The sequence below is a fragment of the Schistocerca americana genome, chromosome 5, assembly GCF_021461395.2.
Source record: "Schistocerca americana isolate TAMUIC-IGC-003095 chromosome 5, iqSchAmer2.1, whole genome shotgun sequence".
NCBI classification, from domain to species: domain Eukaryota; kingdom Metazoa; phylum Arthropoda; class Insecta; order Orthoptera; family Acrididae; genus Schistocerca; species Schistocerca americana.
Genome location: NC_060123.1, coordinates 659,858,060 through 659,872,678, shown reverse-complemented (window position 1 = coordinate 659,872,678; position 14,619 = coordinate 659,858,060). Strand labels below are relative to the sequence as shown.

The following is a 14,619-nucleotide window of genomic DNA, read 5'->3' as shown; positions in this document are numbered from 1 at the left end:
TGGACCCAGGGATATTTAGAAGTGACACCCAATCACCTGACCACGTTCGAAGTCCGTTGAGTTCCGCGGAGCGCCCCATTCTGCTCTCTCACGATGTCTGATGACTACTGAGGTCGCTGATACGGAGTACCTGGCAGTAGGTGGCAGCACAATGCACCTAATATGAAAAAGGTTTGTTTTGTGGGATATCCGGATACTTTTGATCACATAGCGTATTTAGCCAACTGCGGAAGGAGAGGTGATAATGTAAAATTCCTAATTCCGACTTTGCGTTAGTGTCATCGATTAATTTCCCAATCTCTCCACAGTGTCCCATTTGGCGAGGATGTATAACGTTCTCAAATATGTGAGTGGCACGAAGACTTCTTAAGTAATAGAACCCAGTACGTTGTCCTCGATAGTGAGTGTTCATCGGAGGTGAGGGTATCATCTGGAGTGCCCCAGGGAAGTGTGGTAGGTCCGCTGTTGTTTTCTATCTACGTAAATGATCTTTTGGATGGGGTGGATAGCAATGTGCGGCTGTTTGCTGATGATGCTGTGGTGTACGGGAAGGTGTCGTCGTTGAGTGACTGTAGGAGGATACAAGATGACTTGGACAGGATTTGTGATTGGTGTAAAGAATGGCAGATAACTCTAAGTATAGATAAATGTAAATTAATACAGATGAATAGGAAAAATAATCCTGTAATGTTTGAATACTCCATTAGTAGTGTAGCGCTTGACACAGTCACGTCGATTAAATATTTGGGCGTAACATTGCAGAGCGATATGAAGTGGGACAAGCATGTAATGGCAGTTGTGGGGAAGGCGGATAGTCGTCTTCGGTTCATTGGTAGAATTTTGGGAAGATGTGGTTCATCTGTAAAGGAGACCGCTTATAAAACACTAATAGGGCCTATTCTTGAGAACTGCTCGAGCGTTTGGGATCCCTATCAGGTCGGATTGAGGGAGGACATAGAAGCAATTCAGAGGCGAGCTGCTAGGTTTGTTACTGGTAGGTTTGATCATCAGGCGAGTGTTACGGAAATGCTTCAGGAACTCGGGTGGGAGTCTCTGGAGGAAAGGAGTCGTTCTTTTCTTGAATCGCTACTGAGGAAATTTAGAGAACCAGCATTTGAGGCTGACTGCAGTACACTTTTACTGCTGCCAACTTATATTTCGCGGAAAGACCTCAAAGACAAGATAAGAGTGATTAGTGCTCGTACAGAGGCATATAGGCAGTCATTTTTCCCTCGTTCTGTTTGGGAGTGGAACAGGGAGAGAAGATGCTAGTTTTGGTACGAGGTACCCTCCGCCATGCACCGTATGGTGGACTGCGGAGTATGTGTGTAGATGTAGATGTAGATGTTATTGATGGTGATCCGTTTGTTGGATATGGACATTAAAGTACGTTTACTAAAGACTTATTTAACGGAAATGTCTAGTCGAAATAGTGTGCCCTCAACATTGCTGTAATGTGACTGCAATACATGACGATACTGCGCTATGTCTGGGCAATATTGGTGATGCAGCATTCTGCTGCAGGTAGCTGCTGAGGTTGGCCGACTTTGTCCACCAAAGTTGCAGAATATTTCGTATGACCGGATCGTATCTGCCTCTATTCATGTCTGTAAATACTTCCCTCTCACTATTAGCCTTGATTCCTTTTTTTCACGTCGACTGCGCTTCATTGCCACATCAGATAATCTAAGCGGTGGAACAGTATTATTTCGCTTCACTTCGAAAGTTTCTCCCTTCAATCCTATCAGGTAAGGATTCCATACTCCGCAAGAGTACTTCACGAAACGGCGGACAGTCTTAGTGTAAGCAGCCCCTTTAGTAGATCTGTCGCGTCTGCTAAGTATTTTACAAATAAAACGCATTCTATGATTCCCCTTCCCCACAACATTTTATATATGATGGTCCAGTTTCAGTCATTCATAACTGTAACCCCTAGGTATTTAGTTGAATTGACAGCTTTTCAATTTGTGTGATTTTTCGTGTAACCTAAACTTAATGGATTCCTTTTCGTACTCATGAGGATGACCTCACACCTTTCGTTATTCAGAGTTAATTGCTATTTTTTCCACAATGCAGATATCTCATTATGATTATCTAAATCATTTTCCAGTTCGTTTTGATATTCTGGTAATACTTTCGTGAGGTTAAATCGCCGAGCGTAAATCTTTCGACCGAACGCCACTCGGCGACTTTCGTGACCCTAATCTACCCGTTACCCACCTGGGGAAAGAGGATCTACAGTTTTAAATCCGAATCCACGTGTCGATCTTGACGACTGTCCACATCGTAGAGAGATGAAGGCTAGATCAAAGGGAGGCTGAAAGTTTCCTTGTTCCGACCGGGATTCGATTCTACGACCTCTCGATTTCCAGGCACACGCTTTACCGTTGGACCGCCACTTCCGACATCTTCTGATGACTTTACGAGGCGGTAAACGGTAGCACCATCTGCAAAAAATCTAAGAGGGCTGTTCAGTTTGTCGCTTAAATCGTTGATACAGGGTATTTCAAAGTCTTTGTGACAAATATCAAGGTGTGATAGATTTCATTATGGTGAACAATTTTTGTTAGAGATAAAATGTTCACTGACACTTGCCGGCGACGTTGTGTGTCTTTTATAATTTATTATGTCCCTGAGAGGCGGCAGGACATAGCCACTGTGTTGCATATAAGCCAGTCATTTGCACTGAGTGAAAGAAGGTAGGCCGAGGTTCCAAAATATCTTTATACGCTTAGAGGCATTCATTCTTAAGATTTTCTGTTGATCTGTCAATTTACCAGGGTAGGTAGCTTACAGATGCAGCACACCTGTTTAGTAGACCCTACTAGATAGTTAAAATATCGTCCCATCGATGACTTTTACTACGAAATCAGGAATTCAGTGGCACAATCAGGAAGATATAACATAGGCGCGCAATCTGATTAGAAGTCGCTTATGAAGAACTAAATCAAAAACTTTCTAGAAATCTAGAAATATGGAAACCCCTTGATGTCCCTTGTCGGTAGTACTCATTACCTTGTGCGAATAAAGAGCCAGTTGTTTCCCAAGACAATAATTTGTTAATCCGCGCTGGTTATGTATCAAAATGTTTTCTACTTTATTCAAGGGCAAGTTGACTTCACGTTTTTCACATATCATGTACGTAAATGCTTTACAGGGGGAAAGTTTACATCTTCTTCTCTTCTTGTTCCGAACTGGCCAATTCTTAGCAGAATTATATGCTAAGTACAAATTTACAAGCATCAAAGATAATAGACCACGAAATATTGATTTTGCGTATTCTCATTCAGAACATCAAATAATCACCCTACATTGAGGGCATCATAGGCCAGAATAGCGAATCTACACAAAAGGACACGTCATGTCACGTGACTCGAAACTAGCACAGACTGGTGGTCACCTTTTTAGCCCCATTTAGAAGCACATCAGTTCACATAAGGAAAATGTCAAACTCTCGCTGACCGGAGAGAAAATCCTCTTCAAACTCAGCTTTGTATATCTACAAAGCAGCACAATGAAGGGTTTAGAGAAGCAGCTGTGACACCAAGGAAGACAACAAAAAATCGAAGGAAGACTCAGCTGTAGCACTGAAGACTGTGAATGTTCTAATATCGAAGCTGACGCCAAAGCGAATTTTGAGAATCGATTAATTCCTTTTGAAAAAGATTCTGATTGAGTTGAAATTAATATTCAGCTAATGGAACCATTTATATGTGCACCGTTCGGATTTTACGTGCAAAAATATGCAAAAAACACGCTTTTCTCGGAGTTCTTTGGAGCTCACCACTTCTACACCTCAAACTTGTACGAATCCGTTCAAACTTTGCACGAAGGTAGATAAATGGATGAAGTCAAAACGAAATTTTTTTATCCAGTAAACTTAAAGGCGAGGTAAATGGGGTACGTAAATTTCGTTCTTACGTGAATTGAATGCATGGAAAGGGTCTAAAGTGAATCTAATAAATAAAAAATGTATCCTTATGATAAAATTTAAAATTCGCTTTCAACAATTTAGCTTCATTCGGATTTTACGAGGAACAAACACGTTTATTGCGTTTTTTGCGGGTGGCACTTCTGTGTTTCAGACTTGTGCGAATTGGTTCAAATATTTTAAGAAGGTAGAGAGCTACATATGATTAACGGACGTCCTGTTTTTTTTTCGTGAAAACTTTATCCGTTGCCACGATATAAGCAACATGGTTCGAAGTAGAATAAAAATCTGTGCCGCATCTTTCGTCGCCCGAGTCAACAAAAATCTACATCGGCTGCCAAGCTATGACGATCTAATGTCGAAATTATGGTAGAGTAAGACTCCTATTCTAGCACAAAAAGACGAATATTTCCTTGGCGAGTTAGGGATGTAAAAGAAGGGAAGGAGCTTTTCGACTTAGCTGGTAGCTTCCAAAACATTTAAAGCGAAACATCTTGACATATTCGCGTTTACTTACTAGTTAACCCTACTTCCAGAGCACAGTGAGCTCTCTTAGCTGCAAGGTGTTGGCACACCTGCATCTCGCAATTTGTAGTCTAAAGCCCCTGCTGATGCTGTGCGCAAAATCCAGAAGATTCGCCACCACCGCAAACAATTCAAAATATCATACTTGTAATAAGTAAGCAAGTTCTTCCGGATGGTTAGAATTTCCAGGGACGTATTTGTTCCTGAGGGGACGGTAAAACAATTTTTTGATTTCTGGGTGGGGGGTTGGATTGATTTTTTTTTTTTTTCTAAGGGGACCATTTCTCGCCAAAACTCACCCCCTGTCACATATATGGTGAGGGGCGTAAGGACAAATGGACTGAAATTTATGTGCTTCTGAAGAATGGGACGCATCTACAATGGGAAGTATCCGAGCATTTATAATAGGAAGTATCCCAGAGCGGGGATGCATGTATTCTAAACGTTAGTGACACGTTGTGTCATATTGCACGACGTGACAAATGTCATGCTGGATGGCATGGTGGCATGTGTCATGTATACGACATGGAATGATGTGTCATGTTACTTTACATGATGATGATGATGATTTATGGCTGAGGGCGCCAAACATGATATACCAATGAGATAGTGAAAATCTATTAAAAATAACAATAAAACGGGAAACCAAGTTCCATTCCCCCACAAGAATTGCAAGGTAACCCAGATAAGGTGAGCTTCAGAAAAGTCCGTAGTAAAATCCGACGAGACACAGGAGAAAAAAATCTTGGATAAAAGGCGGACAGATGACTGTGGGTAGATGAGTAATTATAAATAATGATGCATTAAAATCTCACACCCAGTATTTCGGGAAGCATTCCACACACCACATAAAATCATAAAACACGAACAGCACTCGTATCATTATCAGTTAAAATAGACGGCGGGTCCTGTAGGAGACGCAGATCAACCCTCAGGTCGTCATATAACACACACTCAGTTGAAATATGTCGTATTGACAGCTGTGTCCCGCATCTGTGACATATTGGGGGCTCCTCGCGACGTAGGAGAAAGCCATGTGTCAATGGGTAATGTCCCATTCTAAGCCGTATAAGGACTACCTCTTCAGACCGTCGCGGTCGCACTGAAGGTTTCGCGGAACGTAGTTTATTGTTCCTCACTTCCAGCCACTGAGCCTCCCACAAACGCATGGCCTTCCTAGTCATAAATGAGGCGACAGCCTGCAAGAGGACCGAACAGCGAGCAGGAGGAAGAAGGGAACGAGCCCCCTTGGCAGCTGTATCAAAGAGTTCGTTTCCCCGAACCCTGTGTGCCCTGGATCCCAGCAGAAAATTATTTCTTTGTCTTGCCTTTGAAAGAGGAGGAGGAAATACTGCACTCCTTGCGCCATCCGATCTGCTGGGTACATCTGTACAGTAGCGAGAAGAGCACTTCGAGAATCTGAGCAGATCAGGAATTTCTTGTCATGACGCCGTCTCATCTGCTTCACTGCCCTCAGGACAGCGAACAGTTCCGCGTAATAAGCTGAAAACTGCTCTGGAAGCCCTGTCCAGAGGGCAGCGTGGGGGATCACGACAGAACAACCGAGAAAATCTCCCTGTTTAGACCCATCCATGCAAACAGTTATAAAATCTGGTTCAAATGGTTCAAATGGCTCTGAGCACTATGAGACTCAACTGCTGTGGTCATAAGTCCCCTAGAACTTAGAACTACTTAAACCTAACTAACCTAAGGACATCACACACATCCATCCCCGAGGCAGGATTCGAACCTGCGACCGTAGCGGTCGTGCGGTTCCAGACTGAAGCGCCTTTAACCGCTCGGCCACTCCGGCCGGCTATAAAATCTGGGTGGTGATGCAAAATCTCGTTAAACTTAGCTATAAAAATATAGACTTTACTTCACACGATGCATTATACAGTATGACATGGGTACTAATGCTGCAAGTAAAAGAGCGCGAATGTGTCAAGATGTTTTTATTTAAATGTCTTTGAAGCTGCCAGATAAGTCGAAAAGGTAGTTCGCTTCTTTTAGATCCCTAACTCTGCCCAGGACATATTCGCCTTTTTGCTGTACGATGGGAGCATTTTTCATTCAGATAAGTGTGTAAATAAATAAACACAACAGTCGCAAGCGCTACGACGATAACTGTGCAGCGACACGTACGAAAGAAAGGTTGTCATACCGTCTTAATTATCACGTCAAGGAAATAATTTTACCCAGTTGATTTCTTTTGTTTGTTTATTTGTTTGCTGGTACTTGTCCGGTACATTTTAAAATGGCTGCGCTACAGTCGTGTAGCATGTCGCTAGGGGACCCAAAAAAATCGTGCAAACCGTTCACAAAGCTGAGTATCGTGCGGTACCTTGTTTTCGGCAGCAGTCGACATGTCGTAACTGTATCAGGGCAATCTAGACAGCTAAAGCAGTCACCTAGACCATCCTCACACAGCTCCAACATTTCCGATTTTACCAAAAACAAATAACAGCACGATCCTTCACAGCTTTATCCGTGGGATGTGCTATTTCCATTTTGGCTCCTCCAGGACCGTGCTACGGTGTTGCGGTTTAGGAATTTCAGCGTGAACCAGGATGGCAGACATGTACCAGGGAAAAAAGAAAAGAAAACTACGTAATTTTATTTTTTCGAGGTGATAATTAATACAATTAAAACTTTATGACTGGCCCTCACACAGTAAACCAACACTTGTTTACAATACTCATTTTCATTTTTTGGGTAGAAGATTAACATAAAACGTTTTCTTTTTCAGGTACTCGCGTCCAGTGGGCCAATCAGCGTTGTGTTTTTTACGGTAGTTGTATTTTTCGGTTCTTTTTACTTGATCAACCTAATGTTGGCTGTGGTAGCGTTAAGTTACGAAGAGGAAGCGGAAATCACTCAGGAGGTAAGAAATCGTCTATCACATCACCACTAGAGCATATTTTATTTTCATAACATTAATTTTCTAGGGTTGGCTTGGCACTTATTATTGTTACTAATGTATGCTTCACTAATGAGATTGTTGGGACTGTAGTTGTAGCATTAAAATGAGTAAATATTCTTGATACTTATTAGCATGTAGTTAATTTATCTTACAGTAAAATGGTATCAGAAGTATAAAGAATATGTTAATAACTGGTCTACTATATCTGGTACGAAAACTACATGCTACTTTCGAGACTACACTCTGGTTATAGGATTCAAGGCGTTATAAACTTTACCTCATTCACTATCAGTGATTTCCACACCACATTATTAATCTATACGTCATTTTGTTCAATAAATATCCGAAGGGATAACAGGCTGTTCTGGATTTGTCTCTGTAACGATTTCAGAAAGTTAAACAGTCCTACTGCTAAGTCTGTGTAGTAAACAATTATGTATCTATCATTCTAAACAATGCGAAATTAAAAGTATACCGAAGACCTCATCATTCTCATGGTTTACGTTCAAGGTAGTTGTAATTACATCGCAATGTATGACAGTAATTTGGGTAACTTTTGATCACATTTTATCCCCTGCAACATACTACGAGGCCTGTTCAGAAAGTAAGCTCCGATTGATTGCCAAATTGAAACCACAGTGAACATCAGAAATGTTTTACTTGTAACAATTAGCTACACCTTTCAGCTACTTCTCTACGTAGTCGCCGTTCTGACTTAGACTTTTGTCATAGCGCTGTACCAACTTTTCAATAGCCTCATCATAGGAGGCAGCCGCCAGTGCTTTCCGCCGATTCTCCACGCTGGCCTACACCTCGTTGTCTGTGTCAAAATGTTGTCTTCAAAGACAGCGGTTCATGTGACCAGAGATGAAACTCAGGGGGAGACAATTGCGGACTGTATTGTGGGTAATCTCACATTTCCATTTGAAAACGATGCAGGAGCATCTTCATTGCCCCTGCAGAATGCGGCTGAGAATTGTCTTGAAGAAGAAACAGCACGACAGTTATGTAATGTTAGCTGCATAGCTTCAGGCGAAATTTCTCACCAGGCCCTCGTACTTGGCGGCAGACACTATTTTCTAGACATCTTTACGCACTCACTGCGAGCTCAGAAATGAGAAGAGCGACGTGATGCTAACTGGGGTTATACTAGAGACACTACCCAACACATCTGTGCAAAGCTTTATCGGATTTTCATAGTCGTTTCCATTTCGCGACCGATCGGAGCTTACTTTCTGAACGCCCCTCGTATATAGCAGGTTATATCATTTAGCTTGTGTGACAGGATATACATATATTTTACATTACATTAATCATACCCTGTTGGCATTATATTGTATTCCTTAACGTAGACTGATAAAATATTTGAGTTCTTTGTACATGTCACTGCATGCATCGGAAATATCTGAGATATAGCAGCTATTCACATTCAGAACATTTACTAACGTTACTTCCTCCACTTGCTAACAAAAATAATGTTAATGGTAGTCTTTCTTCATGTTGCGTTGCTCGTCGGTAATTACTGCCCTGCTATCAATTTTCCCTTATAATGCTACAGCCAGCGAAAAGCGTGGGCGGACATACGTCGATGGTTTTATAAAATGCCAAGGAAGAATGGACAACAAATTCAGCGGTTGTGCACCACTTCCACGAGTCAGTTAAGCATACTACATGTATTCACACTAATGTTAATAGGCATTTTGAACCACGTTCATCAGTGACGAAGGCGAGAAATTATTTTGATAACTGCATCTTGGAAATCACAGGAATAGAGTGTATGTTGTATGGTGGTTGTTCTTCAAAATAGTCCATACTGACATTATTCTGTGTGAGACGAGATGACCACTGATCCGTTATACCGAAACACAAAATGTGTTCCTAAACTACCACCTCAGTTTTCTCGACCCCGTTCGGATACAGTCAGTATAAAGGTTTTTGTTTTAGTTAGCCTCCTGAGATTCAAATAACTTCCCCGAATATGAAATTTTCCTACTGGTATAGCCTGTTCAAGCAGGGTATCAAAAGCAACTAAAATTCCTGTCCTACGGCTGGAGGAACGTTGGTGACTGGTTCTCATAGCAGGTGCCTATATCCTCTATTTCACAGTTTTCCATCATATGACCGATTGTCAAGTGCTTCAGAGTGCTTGTTTCTGTGAAAACCGTGTAATATATTCATCGATTACTGTTTGACCTCTATTACGTGCTGAAAATGGTTCTCTTTTAGGTCTTTTAGCCTCCTTTGGAACAGGAAAAAGACAAAGGATGAGTAGGCTGTGATCAAAACCATTGTCACTTTCATTCTGGCCAGACACGCATGTCACTCAACGATGTTGGAATGGGAGATATGTGGCGGTGCACCAATCTTTGATCACTGCAATCGGGCCATTTTTTTCTGCGGTGCTTCATGCATTTGTTTTAGCACATCAAGATACTCGTAGTATTGTCGCTTATCTGTAGTAGCTTGAGGTATAAATTCAAGATATTCTATTCTTGTCTCCCCCTCATCGAAAAACATCAACATTTATTTTATTTTTGTTATTTGCTTTGCGTTCTTCGATCGTCGTGCTACCATTCCCTGTCTCTGTTGCTGCATTGTCACTGGCTCATTCCTTTAACCCACTGTCTTGTCACCTGCAGTGATTTTTAATAAAAACATGATGTTAGCACGTTGTACTGTCATGTCCAGAACAGCAACATTGCCTGTTACGTCGATAGGGTCCACGGAAACAAGGTCTCCAAACCAACTAACACTTCCATTTGGAAGACGATAGGTCAACTAATTCAAACCCGTATAAAGGGTGTTTCACAATCCCTACCACAGGCTTCTAAGGGCTGTAGAGGGAACTTAGTAGATAAAGTTCTGATAAAGAACTAGGGATGGGAAAAAACGACCAGTTAGAACGCTTTCCGATATTTTAGTTCTGAATAACCATTATTTTTCAGTATTTATTTGGTCTCGGTTATAGCAGCTGATTTTTTTTACTTTTTGCTAATAACCAGGTAAAAAAAGCTAAGTATGTATTAGTCGTGGCAACAGTGCGATTTTTTTCATTTTTTGAATAAACCGTTTTCAAGAAACGAGTAATTTTTATTCGTACAACCAGCATTGCTTTGAAATATTAAGTTATAATAGAAAATGCGTAAAGCGCTCAGTGCTATTTTAATAATAATGCCGTCAGAATCAAACAGCAAGCGCATGGAATTAGAATTGGTACAACGCTGCTGAGACAACAATGTACTTGTTACTACGAGGCGTGGCCTATTATACGGCACGCCTGTACCTGTGGCGTATAAGACCTACCGCTTTTGTTCAATATTGTTGTTTATCACTTCCGTTGTCAGCCATCCGTTGTATATCAGAATGGCACCAACTATAGTCTGGAACTGTTTTACAAAGTGACGTAGCAATGAAGTACAATGCTTAATTTGTTTCAAAAAATTAAACATTTGTCTGCCATTTCTATGAAATAATAAGAGGAAAGAAATTAGGGTAACAGTACAAATTAAAAACTTAACAACAGTTTTTCATGGAGGTGGTTTTGTGCAACTTTAATGAGCTTCAAGAACTTCGTACACAGCTGTAACAGTATATTTTATTAGGGACGATCGACTTCGATCTAGGATCAAACCATCATCTATTCGAAAAACCATCTCAGCTTCGCATGTGCTCGTTGTTCTTATTCTAATTGAAAACGGATAAATCAACAACAAAAAAAACAAAGAAAAACAGAGTTCTTCAACCTTAGATTCCACCGTTTAGCACTGACAATTCATAATGCTCAAATAATGGTATGATCATAGATTACGACGCGAGTTTTGCGCATAGTTTCAAAAAACTAAAATCTATAGGAGAATACTGTCGATCTTTTGTACTATTCAACTATTTACCGCATTTTGAGGAAAACAGCTAAAAATGGACGTGGTAACGTTTATTTTATTTGCTTATTTAATTTAAGGTTTTGATTCTAAGCATCTTCCAACTGAGGGAGTCAAAATTTTTCAATATTTGTTCGATTTCTATGTTTCTTACAGAAAATAGCATGAATAAAAAACCGAAAATTTCAGAAACCGATTTTTGGAGCGGTTTTAACAGTCAGGTTAGACTGACGTGAAAAAAAAAACGATATAACCGAAAATCGGTAGTTTCAGCGATAACCATATCCCTATAGAAACACATGTCCGTAAATGTACCGTTTTGATACGAGATAAAAAGATCGAATCACTTTCAAATGTCTGATTCATGGTACGAGAAGAGGGTGCTGTCATCAATCCCTGTTTTGATAATGTATAACATATCATTCTTGTCCGACTACAACGACGAATGTGATAAACTGGTACGTTCGCCACTAGGAGTGTTGGGATGCTCCATGGACACGTCACGCAGAAGAGTATCCGATCTTCAAACTTGTACTACATCCAAATGGCCATTTCTATACATGGGGTCCTTATCTAAATTTTATCTACTAACAATAAGTCCCCTCAACAACCATGACAAGCCTGTAATAGGAATTTAACACCCTGCACGGAAAACATATGTAACTGCAAAAACTACCATTACTGCCCTTCCGTCAAAACTAAATGAATGCCAGTAACTTTTGGGTCCCATCACCCCTCCCCCTAGTTCTTTTATTCTTGCACTTGTAACGTTTTATTTATTTGACGGGTATGTGCATGTGTGTATTTATGTGTTTTATATCAAGAAGATAGAGGACTCAAAAAGATAATGGAGCCCTGCTGTAAAAATGAGGTTTTTTCTTGTTCTTTTCTTTTTTTATCTTTCACACCTACTCAGTGTGTACACACATCCTGTCCACCACAGTTACTAGAAAACTCGGTAGATATCATGGGTACATTTCTGTAAGTGGTGAAGTCACCACTGACCGCCTCGCCATACCGCGCGGTACAGAACCTGATAAACACATCGCACGTAAATGTTAAACTCATATACAATTGTGGATACAATCGGGGTTTTTCATGTAATGTATTATCGCAGTTAGCTTATTTATCAGTTAAATAAACAAATACATTTGCCTTTATTTAAAGACATAAACATAGGGGGTGAATAATGAAAAGGCAGCCTTTGCAGTCTCTTCAGATGACCAATTAGTACACTATCCTTTCTGCTATTTCTCGTAAGTCTGTAGTGTTTTTATTAAGTTCTTTTATTTTTTTTCCATAAGTTCTAATTGCTACCACCAACACACATTGTCACGTTTAAGGCATCATTTGTTTTCATAATTAATGTCTCGCCAGCCGCGTGGAGTGGCCGCGCTGTTTGAAACGTCATGTCACGGACTGCTTGGCCCCTCCCGCCGGAGTCCTCTCTCGGGCATGGGTGTGTGTGTAGTTCTTAGCATAAGTTAGTGTGTAAGTCTAGGGACCGATGACCTAAGCAGTTTGATCCCTCAGAAATTCACATACATTTGAACATTTGTCTCTCTACCAGTAGTTTCTTCGTTAGTTGATAATACACACATCAAAAAAAGTTTTGCAGCACCCCGGTTCCCAGAACTCCTGAAGATAGACTTTGTCTGTGGATATTGTATCACAGACACAGCCCCTTTGACTGTTCAGAAATGTCACTAACCCCGCCCAAAGATGTAAACAACCATGAATGAGTAGTACGTATTAGAAGGAGGGGGTCCGACAGCCGATCAGTTCCAGTCATTCAACCATGCCTAGACGGTCAATACCGTGATTCGATCGCGTCTGCATTGTTACTTTGTGCCAGGAAGGGCTCTCAATAAGGGAAGTGTCCAGGCATCTCGGAGTGAACCACAGTGATGTTGTTCGGACATGAAAGAGATACAGAGAGACAGGAACTGTCGATGACATGCCTCGCTCAGGCCGCCCAAGGGCTACTATTGCAGTGGATGACCGCTACATACGGATTATGGCTCGGAGGAACCCTGACAGCAACGCCACCATGCTGAATAATGCTTTTCGTGCAACCACAGGACGTCGTGTTACGACTCAGACTGTGCGCAATAGGCTGCATGAAGCGTAACCTCACTCCCGACGTCCATGGCGAGGTCCATGTTTGCAACCACGACACCAGCGCGGAACAGATGGGCCCAACAACATGCCGAATGGACCGCTCATGATTGTCATCACATCACGTTCTCTTCATCGATGAGTGTCACATATGCTTTCAACCAGACAATCGTCGGAGACGTGTTTGGAGGCCACCCGGTCAGTCTGAACGCCTTAGACACACTGTCCAGCGAATGCAGCAAGTTGGAGGTTCCCTGCTGTTTTGGGGTTGCGTTATGTGGGGCCGACGTACGCTGCTAGTGGTAATGGAAGGCACCGTAACGGCTGTACGATACGTGAATGCCATCCTCCGACCTATAGTGCAACCATATTGGCGAGGCATTCGTCTTCATGGACGACAATTCGCGCCCCCATCGTGCACATCTTGTGAATGACTTCCTTCAGGATAATGGCATCGCTCGACTAGAGTGGCCAGCATGTTCTCCAGACATGAACCCTATCGAACATGCCTGGGATAGATTGAAAAGGGCTGTTTATGGGCGACGTGACCCACGCGGAATCGCCGTCGAGGAGTGGGACAATCTGAACCAACAGTGGCTTGATGAACTTGAGGATAGTATGCCATGACGAATACAGGCGTGCATCAGTGCAAGAGGTCGTGCTACTGGGTATTAGAGGTACCGGTGTGTACAGCAATCTGGACCACCTCCTCTGAAGGTCTCGCTGTATGGTGGTACAATATGCAATGTGTGGTTTTCGTGAGCAATAAAGAGGGCGGAAATGATGTTTATGTTGATCTCTGTCCCAATTTTCTGGTCAGGTTCCGGAACTCTCGGAACCGAGGTGATGTAAAACTTTTTTTGATGTGTATGTATACACTCGAAAAGTTTCTTCTACTGCTTTACTGGGGCTTCGTTTTTGTGTTCGAACTTTTATCTCGTTTTCAGGCTCATAACCACCACCTAAGTGTACTTTGGAGGATGGGAGATACAGAGTTGGAATAGAATCAGACTTCAACCTATGTTTCGGAGGAAGTTTCAACAATTCACTTTCAAATCCCTTTTGTGATCCAAATCAGCAAAATCTATCGGCCACGCACAAGCGTTAGCAGTCGGAAACGAATCGTCATGCTTACACGTTTTTATCCATAAATTTTTTCGATGTCTGCATTTGATAGTAAAACTCAGGATCGCACAGCAAACCTTCATTTTTCGCTGAAAAGAATTGAAAATATACTCTCAGAA

General features: G+C 41.6%; 1 protein-coding gene across 1 annotated transcript in view; it reads left to right on the top strand.

Moving 5' to 3' along the window:
* Positions 1-14,619, top strand: part of LOC124616619 (sodium channel protein 60E-like) — a 287,365-nt gene that overhangs the window by 58,311 nt on the left and 214,435 nt on the right. Inside the window, exon 6 of the mRNA XM_047144943.1 lies at positions 7,206-7,340. Within this exon, the coding sequence (XP_047000899.1) occupies positions 7,206-7,340 (135 nt within the window). The remainder of the gene's footprint in view (positions 1-7,205; positions 7,341-14,619) is intronic.